Source organism: Bos grunniens, chromosome 16, assembly GCF_055505025.1.
Source record: "Bos grunniens cultivar Pamir isolate PY7600 chromosome 16, Bosgru_T2T1.0, whole genome shotgun sequence".
Lineage (NCBI taxonomy): Eukaryota > Metazoa > Chordata > Mammalia > Artiodactyla > Bovidae > Bos > Bos grunniens.
Genome location: NC_141180.1, coordinates 36,181,668 through 36,202,804, shown reverse-complemented (window position 1 = coordinate 36,202,804; position 21,137 = coordinate 36,181,668). Strand labels below are relative to the sequence as shown.

At 41.3% G+C, this 21,137-nt stretch overlaps 1 protein-coding gene across 12 annotated transcripts in view; it reads left to right on the top strand.

Moving 5' to 3' along the window:
• RERE (arginine-glutamic acid dipeptide repeats) overlaps nucleotides 1–21,137 on the top strand; it is a 416,635-nt gene that overhangs the window by 238,827 nt on the left and 156,671 nt on the right. For all 12 annotated transcript variants that reach the window (XM_086344298.1, XM_086344297.1, XM_086344290.1 and 9 more), the window contains 3 exons: nucleotides 5,340–5,445; nucleotides 6,867–6,963; nucleotides 20,443–20,547. In XM_086344298.1, the coding sequence (XP_086200424.1) occupies nucleotides 5,340–5,445; nucleotides 6,867–6,963; nucleotides 20,443–20,547 (308 nt within the window). The remainder of the gene's footprint in view (nucleotides 1–5,339; nucleotides 5,446–6,866; nucleotides 6,964–20,442; nucleotides 20,548–21,137) is intronic.

Here is a 21,137-nt window from a genome sequence, read left to right as displayed (position 1 = left end):
TTGTCAGTAATCTTACTCTGAATTTTTAATTTCAGTTCTGACTTTTACATTCATTAATTCTAAACCTATTGCCTACCATGCAGAGATCTGGAAATCCTCCCTGTAGAGAGAGAAGTCGCTCAGTCGTGTCTGACTCTGTGACCTCATGGACTGTAGCCTACCAGGCTCCTCTGGCCATGGGATTTTCCAGGCAAGAGTACTGGAGTGGGTTGCCATTTCCTTCAAACGCCTTCCAGTCGAGCTGTCTTTTCTAAACCCGCACGGTGATGAGTTTTGGCTTCTCTTAAACTCTTTATCTCCTTAAATTTACATGCATCCCTCATTTCAAGAAATCCGGGCCAGGTATGTGGACAGATCCCTAATTCAACCCAGAATCGGCCTGTCTCCTTTCCTGCTCAGAGCCACTGAGACTTCACTGTAAGCAGATTGAATGTGCTGCTGTTTGGTGGTTTTCATGCTGGTGCCTCCTACCACCTGGAAGCAGTCAATACATTTCTTACGCCTTAAAGAAAAATTGGTGGAAATACTTCCTTCCAGTGGCCTCTTCTCTGTGTTCAGAAGTATACCCCAGGACACCTTCACTTGAGGGGCTTTTCACTGCTTCCTTCTTCATTCAGCGTTGTGTTAAAATGTCTCATTCATAAGCACTTTGACCTTTATGCAGACTTCCAGAGTCAATGATGAGGCATATTTGTTAGAAATACTTGATATGCTTCTTGAATTGTTGCAAAAGTGAAGAACTTTCCCCCTAATTCGCTGTTTGGTGTGTTTTTGTATTGCTATTAGAAGCATAATTTTGGATCTGTGAAAAGCAAAATTTATAACCAGCCTCTTAATTTAACTTCTCTCTTCATCTGTAAAATAGTGATAGTAACATCCAGCATTTATTGAGAGCCAATCCACTCTACTTATATTCATTTGTTTAATTCTCACAACCTAATGAGTTATAAACTATTATTTTCCCTCATTTTATGTGTGAGAGAACTGAGCCTTGGAGAAGTAATTGGTTTTAAGTCACACAGCGCAGTAAGTTGCAAAGCCATGAGTCAAACCCAGGTGGTTTGTGTTGAATCAGATGATCTCCAAGTTCATGCCTGCCTTTAATTGTGATTTTGAGCAGGTCTTGGCCTAGTGAAATGGAGAAGGCAATGGCAACCCACTCCAGTACTCTTGCCTGGAAAATCCCATGGGCAGAGGAGTCTGGTAGGCTACAGTCCATGGGGTCGAGAAGAGTCGGACATGACTGAGCAACTTTACTTTCACTTTCCACTTCCATGCACTGGAGAAGGAAATGGCAAGCCACTCCAGTGTTCTTCCCTGGAGAATCCCAGGGACTGGGGAGCCTGGTGAGCTTCCGTCTATGGGGTCGCACAGAGTTGGACACGACCGAAGCGACTTAGCAGCAGCAGTAGCCTAGTGAAAAGGATAAAGAAGATGGAGATTTCTGGTTGAGCAGTACCCATGGATCTGAGGCAGCTGAGGGAGACAGTCCTGTGCTCTCTACTCCCTTCTGCTCTTCCTCAGTGCACAGCATCAGCTTCTGTGGGAAAGGATGTTTTAATTCCTAAGACTCCTGAGGATGGTAGTGTTAGGTAACACCATTGTGTGATACAAAGGAAGCACAAGGGTGCTTTCCCGGTCCTACTTTATCCACTTGGTTTCATCTGGGGAAGAAGTCTACACATAAGCAAATAGGATGGAACCAGACCATGGAATCATCCTGTTCTGTCCCTCACTTGTCAGATGGCAGATGACTCCACCAAGGTCACCCCAGCTGACTAGTGACTGCGGACAGCACCAAAATCCTAGGTTACCTGATTTTAGTCTAGAGTCTTTGAAGCAGCACAGTGCCTCCCTTTATAGACGTTTCATCTTCAACCAGATTCCCAGCCTCTTTAGAAAGATTGTGTCCATTACAGCTATTTACATCCGTTCAGAACTTGTGTTTTACACTGAGCCTGCCTGCCTTTGTTGCGTTCCATCTGTGGAATCCAGAGTTGGAGGCTTTGGTAGCACAATGCCGCCACTCCCTGGTTGTCAGGTAGTATTGCACTGGGAAATCCAGTAAGCTTTCAGCTTCCTTTGTAAAGGCTGATAATAGGAGTAGTAAATCCAAGTGCAAACAGACCAAGAGTGGTAATTCTGTGTGGGCGGAGTCATTAAGTGTGCCTGGGTCAGAAGATAACACAGATATTATACCTCAGAGCATCACCAGAATCACTGGCTTGGTTCTGAAAAAGAGGCATTGTCCGATTGCCCATTGTTAATACTTTTAAAAAATTATTTCCGTTGCCTTCACATTTTCAAATACCTTATGTTTTTTCTGCATCTTTTGAGATGACAGTGTGGTTTTTGTCTTTTGTTGATGTGGTTGTGTCACGTTGATTCACTTGTGTTTGTTGAACCATCCTTGTGAACCTGGGATGAATCACATTTGGTCGTGGTGTGTGATCTTTCTTATGTGTTGTTGGATTCGGTTGGCTAATATTTTGTTGAGAATTTTTGTGTCTATATTCATCAGAGATATTGGCCTGTAACTTTCTTTTTTGTGGTATCTTTGTCTGGTTTTGATATTCATACGTCTTAGATGTGTTGCAGAAATACATAAAAGTATAAATTTTAGAATAGTGTTGCTAGAATCGCTGGTTGATCTGAATTCCTTTGTGCTGTATCAGGTAATTCATTCCTGAGAGTGTTGAAGCATCTGTTAGTAGCTGAGTGGGTAGACATCACTGTCATCTCCTGGAAGAGTCCATACTCTGGAGAAGACATCACTCTGACAGTTCTCGGCAAAGTTCTTGACGTTTTCTGTGAAGCGCTAGTTGGAGTCACTTACTGTCAGAGGAAACAGTACTCTTTGGGTACCTGTTCAGCTACAGTGTTTTTATGTGTCCTTTTAGGTAGTCCATAATCCTGTTTTACAGAAGGGTAGATGAAAAGAATCTTAGTAATGTGCTCAGAGTCATGTGAAAGGGAAATGATGGAGTGGGGATTTGAACCATGACAGACATCCCTTCACCTCCCTGTGGTCCATGTTCCCAGCACAGCAGTGCTTGAACCAGGGTTTAGTCTTACCATTATGCTTTAGCTTTCCTTGAAAAGGAAACCATCAGACCATTGGTTTTCAACTGGGAGTATTTTTTATGGGAAGGGGACGTTTGGCAGTGTTTGAAGACGTTGTGGTTGTCACAGTGAGGAGGGAGGGGCGCTGGCAGTGGCTGGGGGCCGAAGGATGCTGCCTCACATCTAACAGGGTGCCAGGCAGGCTGTGCAGCAGGCTCATCTGGGGCCAGTGTCCGTGGTTCTAGCTCACGAGACCCTGTAGTGAACAGTGTGTTTACTTAAGTGGGTTTATCCCTGAGAACTGCTGCCCAGGCTCAACCCTTCCTCCCCTGGCGTGTCTCCTTCTGTTCCTGGTGCCTGCTCTCGTCTTGGTCTTGCTCTTTATCACCCTGCCTTGGGAAGAAACTGCAGCCGTCCCACTGCTCTCCCACAGCCCAGTGTTTTGGATTTCACTGCCTGTGGCTTTGGTCAGCAGTGCAGATAGAAGACCCCATTTGTTAGAAGCTACCGAAGGCCAAACTCCTGTGAGATTCAGGTTCCTCAGTGTCACACAGAATGCCTTCCTGTGCTGCAGGCAGGTAGACCACGTGCGTGTATCTTATGTGTGTCTTGTGCTTTCTCTATCTTTGTGTCTTTCTTAGATCTCCTCCTTTGCCTAGAAAAAAATTCATTGAAATGTTTCCCATTTTCCCCCAGGTCAGATGTTGCTTCCTCCATAATCCCTTGCTGGAAGTAATTGCTTCTGTCTGTAAACTCCTGTCTATATATAAACTCCTATACTATATGTAACATGTATTCTTTTCATGCAGCCTACTGATTTGTCCACCTTTTCCTACCTGCAGTATAAATAGTATAGAATATAAAAGTACAAAATGGATAAAAACTAAAAAGTACCCATTATGTAGGATTATTCTTTGTATGCAATCTGTTCTACTCAAACTAGTAATGATGCCCTGTATTTGACACAGTTAATTGTGAAAGTAAGAATCTTAGTGTGTATGGTATTTACTTTGGAACAGTGGTTCTTCACATTTGAGTTCAGTCAAGACTTCTGGCAGTTGTTTTCTTTTTTCCTTTCTGGTTCTTCAAATGACTTAGGTATTTTAGCAAAAATAGTTTAGAGCCATCCTGGCTTTTAGTGAAGACTTCATATCTTCTCATTTATTAAACCTGAAGGATCTGACTTCATGAGAGAAAGCTCCTCTGACCTGCTTTAGGCTTTGGCCGTCTCTTTTATAAACATGAAACATTTCTCAATTTTTAGCTCTCATTCATTTCTGACCGTGGACTTGGGATGAGAAGGTAGAGGCTGCTGAGAGGACTGGCGTTGTGCTCACCTTGGGGAGGTCTGTTACTGCTCTCAGCTCGGTTGGAGAAGTGTTTTCTGAGGCCCTGGAAGCAGAAGTTTACTGCCATGCTGAGATGCTTCTCGGCCAGGTGCACGGAGGTGGTCCCCTCAAGCACTCCACAGCCTTCAAATGGAAAGAGACAGTATTTGGTCCTTTACTCTTTGGATGAACTAGAAACAAGCTAACTTTCAGGGATAACTTGGTTAAGTATGCCACACACATCTACAGGACCCTGATAATCATCGGACTCTTCCTTATTCATAAATATTTATGTCTAAGGTTTTCTGTTCTCAGGACATTCCAAGATAAATGAGACAGGATCCCCCCCCTCCATGGACTCATAGTATCTTCCTCACCAGCTATAGTTTGCTGTGTTCATTGCAATAGAGCAATAAATGACAGAAAAAGGGAGGGGGGATATAATTCAGTCTGGGTGATTGGCAGTCCTTGAAGAGATCTGTTAGGTCTTGCTGGGTAAATTCTTCCTGATTTATTGCCCTTAATGGCCTTGACAGTGTGCTGAAAACAGTTTATAAATATTTGCAAAACAATTAAATCTTAAGGTAGAAAAAGTATGTATTCATGTAGTACTACGTACATAGTTAATGTTAAATTAAAAAAAATATAACACTGAATGAATTAGTTAATTAAACTGGGGAGATGCATAGATTCAGGTTTGGTTTCCTTTGTTTCCTGAAATAAGTTACTTTGAGGGATAGAGTCATAAGGGTATTTTGGCTGGGATTTTTCAAAATGTAAAAATTGACCTCATAATTAACTTGTCCATATTTTTGTGGTGCTGGTGGTAATTGTATGTCCCCTCCTCTGCCTGTCCGCCTGTTCCCAGGGGCTTTTGATCATGGGTGTGGTATGCGCCTGTGGGCGCCTGCAGTCCTGTTCCTAATGCTGTTAGATTTTCCTTTTCAGAGTAAGAGGGACCATCTACTCATGAACGTCAAATGGTACTACCGTCAGTCTGAAGTCCCAGATTCTGTGTACCAGCATTTGGTTCAGGATCGACATAATGAAAATGGTAAGTATCTCCTTCTGGTTTGACTCTTACACTTTCTTAGCTTTGGCAAAGTTCTTTCTAAGAACATTCATTAAATAGAGATAACCACTGTCCAAAATTTTCACTGAAAAAGCATTTTATAAAGACTTTACTGGAGTGTTCACTTTTTTGTTGAGTTCTTTACTGCTTCTGCCTTAAAAGAGAAGCAAACTGATCATGTGCAGGTAACATCTTCTCCTTGAACTTGGAGTAAAGATACATTTTCAGAAATAAAAGTAGCTTCGTCTTCTTATTCCTTTTTCTCACCTAATGTTGAACTAATGACACTTATAATCCTATAGAATTGCTTTTTGTTTCTTTTAAATAACTGTATTTTTGAACTTCTCTGAATTCAGGGTTGTGAACTTCAGTTTTCGAAGCAGAGCTTTCCTGAGTATTTTGAAATTTAGTTTGAGTATTGACTTTTAGAACAGTAGGAAGGTAGTTCAGAGCATCTTTTATTTTTTTCTTCCACTTGCATTGTAGTTTCTACCCAATAACTTTATTGGCATATGAGTGTACATATGTAATATATACATATGTAGTGTACATATGAATGTACATTACATAAGTGTACATTCCATTTATTCAGATGTGTAATAGCTTCTTTTCATTGACTTCTTGTTTTGAAAGGTGCTAGGCCTCATTCTAGCTGATTGACATTTGTTACCCATTATTTATATGCTTTAGGGGTTGTCACTCCCCACTTCTGGATGAGGAAATCAGGGCTCAGAGAGGCTAAGAGAGTTGACGAGACTTCCTGTCTTCTGGAGGCCCCAGGGCAGGGGTCCAGCTCTATGGCCCTTATATCTGTAGTCGTCTCACTCCTTCACACTGCTTTGGGAGATGAGTTTTGAGTCAACAAACCAGTGGTCAAAAACAGTTTTCTACCCCCCCCCCCCCCGCTTTTTTTTTTAATTAAGGTCACATTAGAGGTCAAGCCTGAGTGTAATAATATGCAAACAGCTTTGAAGAATAATAGTCTTCTATGTTTTACCATTTTTTTTTCTTTTTTGAAACTTAAAAGTTCTGTTAAAGCAGTTAAATGATGATTCTTTTTTAAATATAGTTTAGCAATAGATCAGTAACATTTTTTTTAGTGGTTAGCAAGTTGCTAAAGTATGATAGTTGTTTCTTTTCCCTTCTTTCATTTTGTGCTTAAGCATTTCAGCAAATGGTGGGGACTTAACGGGCAAAAACACATTCGGCAGGACACTTTTTCCTTTTACTCCTGCTGTATGTTATTCCTCTTCTTAGTTTTGCTGACCAGGACTGGTTATTTATTGTGCTTTTTATAGTAGAAGTTGAACCTGAAAGAAAAATTCTGTAGAATTTTCCTATTTTGGGAAACTCAGTTATAATATTCTCCTAATTAATTTTTTCTTATTTTCTTTTTTGGACAGACTCTGGAAGAGAACTTGTCATTACAGACCCAGTTATCAAGAACCGAGAGCTCTTCATTTCCGATTACGTTGACACTTACCACGCCGCTGCCCTCAGGTAAGCACCCAAGATGCATGATCCTTCTGTGGAGGAGAAGTCATCAAGCATGCAGGTAGAGAGTCTGAGCTGTCCGGATCTCATCTGATATCGTAATACCAGTCACACTCTACGCGTTGTCTCAGCAAGCTGGCACTCGGCGTGAACTTTGTGGATTGTTGGGGTCTCAGAGGTGGCCTCTGTCTTCACTAATCTGGGTGAAGGGAAAATCTATATTTTTTTCTTCCTTCCTTCCTTCCTCCCCCACCCCCTGTAGTTATGTATTTTATTTCTTTGAAAATTTATTGCTGAATTACTTAGGGTGAGGTGTTACACAGATTGGGCTTCCCTGGTGGCTCAAATGGTAAAGAATCTGCCTGCAATGCAGGAGACCCATGTTTAATACCTGGGTTGGGAAGATCCTCTGGAGGAGGAAATGGCTACCCACTCCAGTATTCTTGGCTGGAGAATCCCATGGACAGAGGATCCTGGCGGGCTACAGTCCATGGGGTCACAAAGAGTCGGACATGACTGATTATTATATAGATTGTTGCCTGAAGATTCAATCTCTGCCACTAGAAAAGTTTTAGTTGCTTACTTGTGTCCGACTCTGTGCGATCCCAAGGACTATAGCCTGCCAGACTCCTCTGTCCATGGGATTCTCCAGGCAAGAATACTGGAACGGGTTGCCATTTCCTCCTCCAGGGGATCTTCCCCATCAAGGGATAGAACCCACATTTCTTGTGTCTCCTGCATTTTGGAAGGCAGATTCTTTACCACTGTGCCACCTGGAAAGCCCATTACTTGGGAATGGGGAAAGCATATTGAAGATTTTATTCTGAGGTAACGTTGCTGCTAGTCTTAAAGTCTTCGGTAATAATGCCAAAAAAGTGACCATAAGCTTCATACCTTTTGTTATTTTCTGTCCCTTTCAAGAAAAAGATACCTATTTATTCTGGTATATTTTGTTTATGAGATGGAGACTTGGGGCTTCTTAAGTGGTAAAGGAATAAGACAAGAGATTTTATTATACATTTTCCCCCGTTGGAAATAACAAAAATGGTGAAAGAACCACTTTCTTTGTTTAAGAATACAGTTTAAAAACAAATCATAGGGATTTGCTGGCATTTAGCTACAATGAGATAGAGTGATTTCTCTATTATATTGCTCAGATGGTATTCAGCAGAACCATCTGGAGCCTCTTGTGTAAAGCTGCGTAGCTCGAGCCAGTTATTTCAAGGCAAAGTGTAGCAACTTTTAACACAGGGCAGGTTTGGGCAAACTTTTTTGGTCATATAGTCTTGCATGGTCTCTAATTGCAGCTACTCAGCTCAGCCATCGTAGTACAAAAGCCAGAGGCAACGCGTAAATAAGTGAGATGGCTGTGTGCCAGTAAAACTTTACTTGTGAACACTGAGGTCTGAATTTCATTTAATTTCCACATGTCAGGAGATGCAAGTCTTCTCTGACTTAATTTGTAGCCATTTAAAAATGGAAAAACCATTCTTAGATCTCAGGCTGTACAAGAGCAGGTGGTAGACCAGCTTTGGATTGCAGACTGTAGTCTGCCAGCCCCTGCTGTAAGGAAAGGCGTGTATGGGGTTAGATTTGGCTTCTTACAGAACTTGAGATACATTTGGAGAATTCCTGTAGTGTTTTATAAATTTCTTTCAAAATTCCCCCAAGCTTTTCATGTCTTCTTGGGGGTGGTTTTCCAATCTTAAACTTGCATGCTGAACAAAGTGAATTAATGGAAGGTTGGACAGATTGACAGAACCATTGAATTGTCAGCTAAGACAAGTGGATTGATCCTGGGATAATTTCTTACCTGTTTTACATGCTTCCCACCCCCACACCCCCTTCTTATTTCATTGATTCAGGTGAATGATTTTTAATCAATTTAGAGTTTAAGTTAAGTAAACATGTGAGATAAGTTACTCTGGTTATTCAATGGATTTTTATATATTTGCTCACAGCAAATTTATTTGAAAATTTATCAAAGACTGATAGTCAGATCTGTATAGTCATTTTATACTATTTAGCATTTTTAGATGGAGAAGAAAATGGCAACCCACTCCAGTATTCTTGCCTGGAGAATCCCATGGATGGAGGAGCCTGGTGGGCTACAGTCCACGGGGTCCAAAGAGTCGTTCCAGATAATTTTAGGTAGACCCAGATGAATGAACTTTGACTCAGTTTATAATCAGTATCTTCTGTAATTGTGTATGTCATCGTCTCTTCAGTGGCCACCGAAGAGCTGGAGTGCTATTGTGGTGATTCCTTATCTCCTTTTCACTGTGTATGTGACTAGAACCCTTATTGATTAGCTTTTTTTTCTCATGTGGCATTTTCCTTTAAAGAGGTTATGAGGTGGTTTTATAAAACTGTCATTTTAAATTTGATTTTTGTCTGCTTCAAACAGAGCATCTCTTGGGTGACTTGACAGTTGGGTTTTTTTCCCCAAGGACACCAGATGAATGTGAGCATCACCACATGGTTACTGGTGATCTGGTCTAGTAGCTGCTCTGTAACCCTTGTGGGTGTGTTGACATTTGTCTGCATCTGGGGCTCATCTGGGGGTTCTTGCTTTTGCTTAATAATCCTGGTTTGCAGTGGCAGAGTGCTCACCATAGGATCATCTCTGATAAAAGTAGAGTTGAATAGCAGTGCCCCCAGGAATCTCTATTCCTTTTCTCTTCACTAAAGCTAGATTACTTTAATTTTAAAGTATGGGGGTGGGAGTTAGGCTTTCATTTTTTAATTCCAATTCTTCATTCACCGTTTGTCCATTGAAAGAATTTTTTTTCATTCTCCACAGGTAAAAAGTAGTACTACCAAAAATAAACTTCAATTTTGAAAGAGGACAAATAAAATAGTCCATAGGCACATGAAAGAGGATCAAATGAATGTACTGAAAAAACCATGGAGGACAAAAAAGAAAGAAAAAGAACGATAGTGCTTACTTAGCACCATTCTTCTCAGAGATCAAAGTGCTCAGTTGTGTGGATTCTTTGGGCTCACAGAGCCTCTGAGGGGGCTCTGGCCCTTCCATTCACTCAGGAGGAAACCGATGTATAACTTTATCTTTCAAGCTGGTGCTGGGGTTGGGCTGTAAAGGCCCAGAGAGCTTTGTCCTTTCACCATCACAAATCAAAAGGAAAACAGAACTCCTAGGCAGCCTCTCTGTATAAATGGAGCCTGTAGCATTCCCCCCATACCCCCTGCCAACCGGATTTATTCCCAGAAGAGATGGTGGGATCTTCACTGTAGTAGAAATCGGAGTTGAATTTGCCCAGCATTATTGCTGTGCTGCTGACCTTGGCTATCCCCCATTCCTACCTTTGGGGCTAAGTTTGTACAACTGTTTATTTTCTTTTCTTCTTTACGTTGATCAATAACCAGGTAGTAATACTTAGTTAGTAGTCTTTTTGAGTTCTCCTTACTCCCAGGTGTGTATTTTTGGCTGACACTGGTGTGATAGGAAAAGAGCCAAATGGAAATTAGGAGACTTCAGCTTGAATCCTGGCTCTGCTCCCTGGTTTCATGACGAAGGTCACATTTGTTAACCTTAGTGCCTTCTTTTTAACAAACTTAAAAAAAAAGTCATATGATTAAGTGACAGAACCGTGAACTGCTTCTGTATCCAGGAAGGTACAGAGCATGAAGAAGCCTCTTGCAGAGTATCTCATACTCAGTAACCAGAGTAGTGCTCATGAATCTGAATTGGCTTCTTAAAGGCATAAAGGGAAGAAAATAAAAAGTGAAATAAAGTACAATTCTGTTCTTGGTGGTACAGTTACTTCATTTCCCTGTGGCCTCTGGCATGACTTGAGTGGATTCTCAGACCACTTCAGGCATGGGGAGAAGTGTTCAGCCCCAGGAGCCATCTCCAGATGTTCTGAGAATCAGCAGATTAGCTAGATTAAGCTAAATAAAAAAATGTAGCTTGCAGTTTGTTTGCTATTATAGGTGTCTTTTTTTTTTTTTTTTTTGCCCTAAGGATAATATTTTATTGACATCAAAGGATCAAGAGTGATTGTTTTGTGATTGGATTATGAACATGTGACCCAGACAACATTTTCAGGTCACTTGTAACAGAAGATTCTCAAGTATTGATAGAGGAGGGCAGACAGGAGGTCACAGCTGTGTCATCAGCTTGAGAGCTATTTTCCAGCCTTCTGATTATCTGTGTCCTATTGGGAAAAAAATATCCAAGGTAGGTCAGGTTGTCATCTAACCTAGGAATTCACTGTCATAAGAATATGTTTTAGAGTGAATTTTCTGGAAGCCCGGGACCAAGAAACCTTAAATTATGTCTTTTGGGCTTCTGATTGCCCCCTTTTCAACCCAAATCAAATTATCTGCTTACTTTGTTATGGGCAGCTGGAATCACATGTGTGTAGTAATTGAAACGGATTAATGACATCATGGTATATAGTTCCTCAGCCCTTCCTTAGAATTTGCAAAGTTCCTTTAGCTCCTGCAAGTTCCCTCAGGGCTCTCACGAAGCCTCAGAGCTCTTAGTGTTGCAACTTAAGACTCATTTTCCAGCTTCAGTCCACAGTTCTTTTTGTATGTGAAATGACTGACCTACAGCATTTTTATTGTTTTTATTGTTCTGTCTGTACATGCTTAGAACTTCATTAGATACCATAACTTGCTAACCATTGCTTTCTTTATTCATCCATCATTTAACACGTTATTGAGCTACTTATAGCGGGAGGGCTCTGTAGGTGCAGGGAATACCTCACTGAATAGTATGCTGTCTCTGTCCTTGAACATGTCATAGTCTTTTAAAAATTCTATTGTTGGGAGCTACTTTTGGACACAAAGAAAAGTTACAAATACTGAATTTCCATGTATCTCTCTCCCAGTCTTCATTTGTGTTAGTATCTTATGTAATTACAGTATAGTTATCAGAACCAAGAAATAGCATTGGAACAATGCCATTGAGTCAAAGACCTTACTTGGTTTTCATGGTTGCCTTACTTCATTTGAGTTGCTAGAAACAAAAGACCATAGACTGGGTGGCTTATAAACAAGAGAAATTTCATTCTCAGAGTTTTGGAGGCTAGAGGTTCCAGGTGTGTGTGTTTGTGTCTGAGGCTGCCCGTGTGTGTGAGTTCTGGTGAGCACCTGGCTCTGGTGTGCAGACTGCTGGCTTCTCCCTGTGTCTTCATGTGGCCCAGAGCAGAGGGCGTGGTCTGACTAGCACCACAAGGTTCCTTGTACCCTCCCCTTTTCTTTTTTATTTTTGCCATTGCTCACTGCATGTGTGACCTTAGTTCCCCAACCAGGAATCAAACCCACACCCCCTGAAGTGAAAGCAGAGTCTTAACCAGGGAGGTCCCTCTCCTCCCATTTACCGGTAACTTCTTTCTTCTACAGTGAAACACTCAGCTCTTATTTTTTAAAAATATATTTGCTTATTTTTATCCAATTCTTTGATATACTTAGTTTCAGAATTTGTTACCCATGCACCTGTGAGAAACAAATTTATTGACTGCATCTTAGTCTTTAGTCTTATGTACAATCCCTGGGGTCACAAAGAGTCAGACATTTCTGAGTGACTAACATACTTTTCCACATAGTGTATATTATGGACAAGAGCCTGTTTTCTCAAATTATTCAGGTCAGTTCTGTTTTTCATAGCTCCCTAGGTGTGCTTGTATTATTTATTTATGGTATAGCTAGGTTCACCTTTGTTAGACTTTCATTCCAACTTTGGTTCCTCTTCTTTGATTTGAGCTGTTTAGTTTTTGGGTGAGGGAGGGTTTGTGAACTATTGCTGTGCCTCCACAGTTCAGAGCTGTAAGAAGATCCAGCCTTAAGCCCCACTGCCATGTTCCCATTCCCCATTTCTTCCCTCCTCTTGCCTACCTACCTGGTATAGATAACTTTTCCCTTTACCTCTTAGTTTATCCTTCTTGTATTTTCTTTTCACAGATAAGCAAGTACATGTCTGTTTTCTTGTACCTTCTTTCTTACGTGAAGGATAGCATACTCTTTTTGCACTTTGCTTTCTTTCTCTTCGTGGTTCTAGAAATTGCTCCATGGCAGTTTAATCAGCTCACTCTTTTTCACAGCTGTGTAGCATTCCACTGTGTGGCTGTGCTGTGGTTTATTCACCTGCTGTCTTGTGTGTGTAGGCATGTAGGTTGTTTCCAAGATGTTTCAATTGTAAATGATGCTGCAATGAGTATCCTTGTGCATATGTGATTCCTTATTATTGGATGAGTATCTTCAGGGTGGATTCCTAGGAAAGGGGTTGCTGAATTGAAAAGTTTATGTATGTATGTTTCCCGCCCTGAGAGCGTATACCAATTTGCATTTCCTCCAACAATGTCCAGGCTTTCAGTTTCCCAACAGAATGTGTTATGTTATTTTAAAAACTTTTGCCTGTCTGATTGATAGATGAGAAATAGTATCTTAGTGTTGTTCTACTTTACTTTGCTAACAGTGAGTGAGTTTGAGCATTTTTTCATTTCAAAGGATATTTTTGTCTATATTTCTATGAATTATCTGTTCATGTCTTTTCTGTGGGTTTTTATCTTTGTCTCCCCCTTTCTAAAAGTTCTTAATATGCCTGTTGCAGGTATTTTCTCCTACTTCTGTCAGTCTTCTTTTAATTTTATCATTTTAAAAATTATGCAAAGCTTATTTCTGTTTAGTCAGACTTAGCAGTCTTTTCTTTCATTCCCTCAGGACTTTGAGTCAAGGTTAGAAAGTACTTACTTACACCATTTTTTCTTTTTTTGGGGGGGCGGTGGGGGAGCTGTGTCAGGTCTTTGTTGCTTCTCTAGTTGCAGTTCAGGGCTTGGTTGCCCTGTGGCAGGTGGGATAATAGTTCCATGTGCAGAGATTGAACCTGCATTCGCTGCCCTGGAAGGCGGATTCTTCACCTGTGGACCACCAGGGAAGCCCCTTACCCCACGTTTTATAGAGGCATTCTCCCTGACTGACCCACCCAGTACTGTTTACTGTCTTTACCTCAGTGGTTTGAGATGCCCCCTTATTTCCAGTATGTATTCTGGACTTGCTGTTCTGTTTCCTATTGTCTGTTTATGCGCTGATGCTACGCTCTTAATTACAGAGGCTTTATGTGTGTGCTCAGTCATGTCTAACTCTTTGCAGCCTATGGACCACAGCCCGCCAGGCTCCTCTGTCCATGGGATTCTTCCAGCAAGAATTCTGGTGTGGGTTGCCCTGCCCCTCTCCGGGGGATCTTCCTGACTCAGGGACTGAACCCACATTTCCTGTGTTGCCTGCACTGCAGGTGGATCCTTTACCACTGAACCACAGGGGAAGCCCACAGAGGCTTTATAGTATGTTTTAAAAGTTTGGAAAAACGCTATATTGAAGTTTCCTATCCATGAATAGGGGATATTTTCCCATTTGTTTGTCTTTACTTTTGTGTCTTTAAGGAGTATTTAAGAAGATTTCTTAAACACTTAAGACAATTAAATTTTAAAAGTGGCGAGGCAGAGAGGATTTAGTGGTAGCAATGTTGTATATTGTTGTATTTAGAGCAACCACTGAAATTGTTGAACCATGGTTCAACAGAATGTGAACTGTGAACTTCCAGATGTTCAACCTGGATTTAGAAAAGGCAGAGGAACCAGAGATCAAGTTACCAACATCCACTGGATCATAGAAAAAGCAAGAGAGTTCCAGAAAAACATCTGCTTTATTGACTACACCAAAGCCTTTGGCTGTGGATCACAACAAACTGTGGAAAATTCTTCAAAGAGCTCAGAATACCAGACCACCTTACCTGCCTCCTGAGAAATCTGTATGCAGGTCAAGAAGGAACAGTTAGAACTGGACATGGACAATAGATTTGTTCCAAATCGGGAAAGGAGTACGTCAAGGCTATATGTTGTCACCCTGCTTATTTAACTTATATGTAGAGTACATCATGCAAAATGCCAGGCTGGATGAAGCACAAGCTGGAATCAAGATTGCTGGGAGAAATATCAACAACCTCAGATATGCAGATGATAACCACTCTTATGACAGAAAGTGAAGAAGAACTAAAGAGCCTGTTGATGAAACTGAAAGAACAGAGTGAAAAGCTGGGCTAAGACTCAAAAAATGATCTTCAAAAAACAAAGATCATGGCATCTGGTCCCATCACTTCATGGCAAATAGATGAGGAAACAATGGAAATAGTTTCCATTTCCATGGAAATAGATGGGAAAACTTTATTCTCTTGGGCTTCAAAATCACTGCACATGGTGACTGCAGCTATGAAATTAAAAGACACTAGCTCCTAGGGAGAAAAGCTATGACCAACCTAAACAGCGTATTAAAAAGCAGAGACATTACTTTGCTGACAAAGGTCCACCTAGTCAAAGCTATAGTTTTTCCAGTAGTCATGTATGGATGTGAGAGTTGGACCATAAAGAAAGCTGAGCATTGAAGAATTGATGCTTTTGAACTGTGGTGTTGGAGAAGACTCTTGAGAGTCCCTTGGACAGCAAGGAGATCCAACCAGTCCATCCTAAAGGATATCAGTCCTGAATTTTGGAAGGACTGACACTGAAGCTGAAACTCCAATACTTTGGCCACCTGATGCAAAGAACTGGCTCATTGGAAAAGAGCCTGATGCTGGGAAAGATTGAAGGCAGGAGGAGAAGGGGACGACAGAGGATGAGATGGTTGGATGGCATCACTGACTCCATGGACATGAGTTTGAGCAAGTTCTGGGAGTTGGTGATGAACAGAGAATCCTGGCATGCTGCAGTCCATGGGGTCGCAAAGAGTCAGACATGACTGAGCGACTGAACTGACTGTAAAACTGTATAGAGCGATACTGTCAGAACACTGTATCAAGATGGAATCTAGAAAACCTTCATATAACCCATACAGGAAGGCAAAGGAAACGGAAGAACTAGAAACAGAAAAGAAACCTAAAAAAGAAAAAAATTCTATGCCTGTGCAACACACATGATAATCCCTCTGTCTCACAATCTTTTTCCCCCTCATTTTTGGTCAAGAGTGGCAGTGAGAACTGTAAACAAACGTGCTGCTCTGAGCTGTCTGTGGGAGCTGGTGGGCCTTTCTCTCCATGAGTTTCTCTGAGGTTTGCATATCTGGGCTGTATGAAGACTTGCTCAATTCTGGGTGTAGTTTGAGGGAATGAATTTCTGGTTAGGGTTTCCATTTGTTTCTCTGCTTGTATGAGGAGGTTCTCTCTTCTTTTTCATCCCCTTCAGATGGCCCTCTCCCACTAGCCACACAGAGCTGTCTAGGTGGTCTGGTGCTCAGGGCATACCTGTGGGGCATCACAGCAAAGCACTTACCAAGCAAGTCTTTCCCAGGAAGCTCTTGTTGCTGCTGAACAGAAGGACCCTCAAACATGATGCTTCCCTGTCTTTAGAAGCATCACGTTAGATATGGGGAATGCAGGACTGAGGAGGCTGTGAAAGCAACTGTTTCAGCAGGGTGGGTGTGATGGCAATTTTCTCCTAGCAGTCTCTCTGCCTCCATTTCACAAACACTGTCAAATAATGTACTGTTCTGAGCTAGAGCATGAAGAAAGGAGAGCACTGGAGAAAAAATACTGAGTGCTTAAAATGGTACACATGTACACACACTTTAAATGTAAGCTCTTCAATACCAGGCGATATGAAACATATTTCAGAACAGATGCCAGCCAGTTAGAACCAACTGAGTGGCTGAGGGGCTTCCTGCTCAGGTCAGCCCTGTCTTCACCTCTGCCTAGTACTTAGGGCTCCTGAACTAGCAGGGACAGCTGCAGCTCTATGCTGATGACACTTGCTTTATTTTCTCCCGGTACTTTATGTATTTATTTATACACACACACACACACACACACACACACACACAAATTCAGAATTTAAGTTTACATTTTCATAAATTTGGGCAAATTTGTTTGACCCCAAACAAGACACAAGATGTTCCCATCATCCCAGAAATTTCCCTTCAGCAGCTCTTCTCTCTAAACTTCCCTCCCCAAAACAGCCACTGTTGTGATTTCTCCCACCATCAATTCCTCTATGCTCTTCTAGAACTTCATATAAACAGAATCATACAGTATGTAATTTTTTGTGTGTGTGGCTTCTTTTACACAGCTTTTAGTTTTTGAGATTTTTCACAATGTGCTATGTATCAGTAACTCTTTCCTGTGTATTGTTGTCTAGTAATCTCATTGTAAAATAGATAGTACTTTGTTTACCTGTTTCTTTGTTGATGGACATTTGTACCAAGGCTAGTGTGAACAAACTGTTACAGACAACAGCAAAAGCACAGTAAAGGAAGCAGTAATGATAGAAGCAGAAATTTATGAGGAAAAAACATTAGGTCTAATTAATCAAGTACTTTAAAGAATTCTGATATTTTATTAAAGGGTTGTTATAACCAACTGGGATTTATTCCAGGAATGCAGGGTAGGTTAATGCTCGAGACTCTGTTAATACCATATACCATGTTAATAAATCTAGGGGAAAAGCTTATCCCCAAAACTATGGTTGTGGTACATTTATTCTAAAGTGGGTGTCGTGTTTAATGGGAATACCCGAGAGACATTTCCACTGAGATCAGGAAGAAGGAGAAGATGTCCTCAGTTTCCACTACCTTCCACGTTTTCATTGCATTAGCCGAACAGTGCAGCTGGAGACTTCCTTTTGTTGTTCAGTTGCTAAGTCTGAACTGATTCTTTGCGACTCCATGAGCCGTGGCTCTCCAGGCTCCTTTTTCCATGGGATTTTTCAGGCAAGCATACTGGGATGGGTTGTCATTTCTTCTTCCAGGGGATCTTTCCACCTCAGGTATTAAACCCTCATCTTCTTGTCAGGTGAATTCTTTACCACTGAGCTACTAGGGAAGCCCTCACTAGAAGCTTAAGAAAGGATGAAGAAGAAGTGAAACTATGTTTATTTGCATATACAGTTAGCATTCGGGAAAACCTCAGAGAATCAATGATTAAACTGTATCATATGCTAAAAAATTGAGTAGCAGGATATAAAATTAACATGTGAAAATCCATACTCCTATAATTAAACAGGAAACAGGTGAAGGACATAGTGGTAGATAAAATCCCATTAGTACAGTTTCATAGTCATTTATCAGATGACAGCCTTCTCTTCTCACTGATCTGGGTTTTCCCTAAACCATTTGGGTTGCCACTCCAGTAAAGAATCTGCCTGCAAGTGTGGAAGATCTGGGTTCGATCCCTGGCTTGGGAAGATCACCTGGAGGAGGTCATGGCAATCTACTCCAGTGTTCTTACCTGGAGAATCCCCATGGACAGAGGAGCCTGGTGGGCTACTGTCCATGGGGTCAAAAAGACTCAGACACAATTGAGCAACTGAGCACAGCATAGCCATGTCCTTCCCTGGGAGCATTTTGGCAGTGGTTTTGGGTGTCACAGTGATGGCGCATGTGGGTGCTTTGGGGCAGAGGCCAGTGATGCTGCTCACTACAGGAAAGCTGCTGTCAACAAAGGATTTTAAGTAAAATTTAAAATTCATTTCTCTTGGAACTTTAGGAATTCAATAGTATTTTTATTAAATTTCTAAAATGGAGATTGTCTGAGATCATCTTGTCTTCTGTCCAGTACTGAGGCTTTGGTCACAGGTTCCTTAAGCTCTATGGGAAAGGAGGGCATTGCTTTTTGATTTGGCAGGAAGTGAATGAACATCTGCCATGTTGACATCCCTCAGTTTCTTTCACTAACACCTTGGCCGGTAGCAAGTGTGTGCATGTTGTTAACGTGCCAGTTCGTGGACCCTTGTGGGAATGGAATGCCTATTCAAGCAGTGGGAGATCACATCCCTGGAAGTGTCTCACATGTGTTGTTGATGAACCTTTGATCCACCAATTCTCTCTACTCTGATCTTAGCCGTTGGCTTCCACTTGAGTGGAAGTACTCTTTTCCACTCCAGTACTCTTGCCTGGAAAATCCCATGGACGGAGGAACCTGGTAGGCTGCAGTCCATGGCATGGGGTCACGAAGAGTCGGACACGACGGAGTGACTTCACTTTCACTTTTCACTTTCATGCATTGGAGAAGGAAATGGCAACCCACTCCAGTGTTCTTGCCTGGAGAATCCCAGGGACGGGGGAGCCTGGTGGGCTGCCGTCTGTGGGCCCGCACACAGTCAGACACGACTGAAGCGACTTAGCAGTAGCAGTAGCAATGATGTTAAAGTTGCCTAAATGGCTGAGGGAGTTGAAATTCTTAAAACCTCCCTGTCTTCTTGGGAATCTCAGAAGTTCTCCCAACACTCCAGTGTGTGCATAGGTGTGTGTCATGGGGAGGTGGGCGGTACCTCATGATGTGATGTAAATGACATTTACATTTGGAGCCTGGAAACTCTGCTTCAGGAGTTAAGTAATGTAGAACGCTCAACTATATTGTGGTCTAACTTATGTTAGTAGATGAACCTGCCTTACTGTATTTCGATGGCAAAGTATTTTCTAGTGTAGTCATTTACACTACAGTTACGTGAAAATTTTTAGTTACTGAAAATTTGGGAACTGTGTATTTATATATTCAAACACATGTATATATTTAAAAAGTTAAAATTTCTCCAGGTTTTAATTTCCAAGACAGTGAATTTCTTCCATACTCAGTTACACTTTCTCCTTATCTTAAGGCAGCAGGAGGAAAAGGCCCATTTTGCTTTGATGATTACAAAGACTTTAGGTGGATTTTTGGGTAAAGTAGTGTGACTGTGGTTTAAATTTTCCCCCAAAATATTTCATATCCTTTAATCCCAATCCTGCCCTTAGTTTATCTTTGTTGTTTAATTTTATTATAAGACTGAGATAAAAGCAGTTATGTTGTAAAGTTGTAGGTAAAAGCAGTCATGAAACAAAAAATATATGTATTATTGGACATTTTCTTATTTTGGGGGGAAACTCCCATTTTTCTGAATAGATAATTAACGAGTTTGTCACCATATTCTGCATTTTCTTGGAGTACTATGGATTGAGTTACATCTCCCTCACTCTTACCTTTCCAGCAGTAATATTTTTTTTTATAAGGGAAAGAGTACTTTTTATTACATACCTCTTACCAGTTCAGTTCAGTTCAGTCGCTCAGTTGTGTCCAACTCTTTGCAACCCCCTGAACTGCAGCACACCAGGCCTCCCTGTCCATCACCAACTCCCAGAGTCCACCCAAACCCATGTCGATTGAGTCGGTGATGCCATCCAATCATCTCATCCTCTGTCGTCCCCTTCTCCTTCTGCCCTCAATCTTTCCCAGAATCAGGATCTTTTCAAATGAGTCAGCTCTTTACATCAGGTGGCCAAAGTATTGGAGTTTCAGCTTCATCATCAGTCCTTCCAGTGAACACCCAGAACTGATCTCCTTTAGGATGGACTGGTTGGATCTCCTTGCACTCCAAGGGACTCTCAAGAGTCTTCTCCAGCACCACAGTTCAAAAACATCAGTTCTTCTGCCAGCAGTATTTTGATTTACAAAGCAGTTGACAGTATTGCTAACATTTTTTGTTTGTTTATTTTCAGAGGGAAGTGTAACATCTCCCATTTTTCTGACATATTTGCTGCTAGAGAGTTTAAGGCCCGAGTGGATTCATTCTTCTACATACTAGGCTACAACCCTGAGACAAGGTAAGTGCATCACATGGGCCCCTAGGTTGAGAACTTCAGCTTCGCGCGCGTGTGTGTGTGTGTGTGTGTGTGTGTGTGTTTGTCTGCACTTCTGGGCATATACTCCTAAGATGAGAAAGAAAGAGAGAGAGACACAAAGTCCTGTAGTAAATCTCTTTGAAAAGAGCTGTAATTAATGTCTGTGGTATCTAAAGCAGCTTGCCCCCTGCTGCCTCACTCATTAAGAAAAGGAAAAGTGAGAAATTTGGGTTTGCAGAGGGCAAGATAAAGACGTATGTTTCGTTGGTCTGTATTTTGAACTTATTATGAACTGTACTCTCATGAACATTCATTCAAACTTTCCATTATACCATACTGAAAATACTAGGACATTGTGGTTGTGTTGATTAGTAATTTGTTCCTTTAATAAATCCCCAGGAACACTCACTGAAATATCTCTAGTAAGACTGCTAGTATAAGATGGATACATCCATTTCTCAGCCATCTTGGTAAATAGAATTATTACTTTTTGAATGAAAAGCAACAGAGTCAAAATACTATAATTTAACAGAAGAAATTGTTTGTCTCTAATAGGCTGTAATTTTAACTCA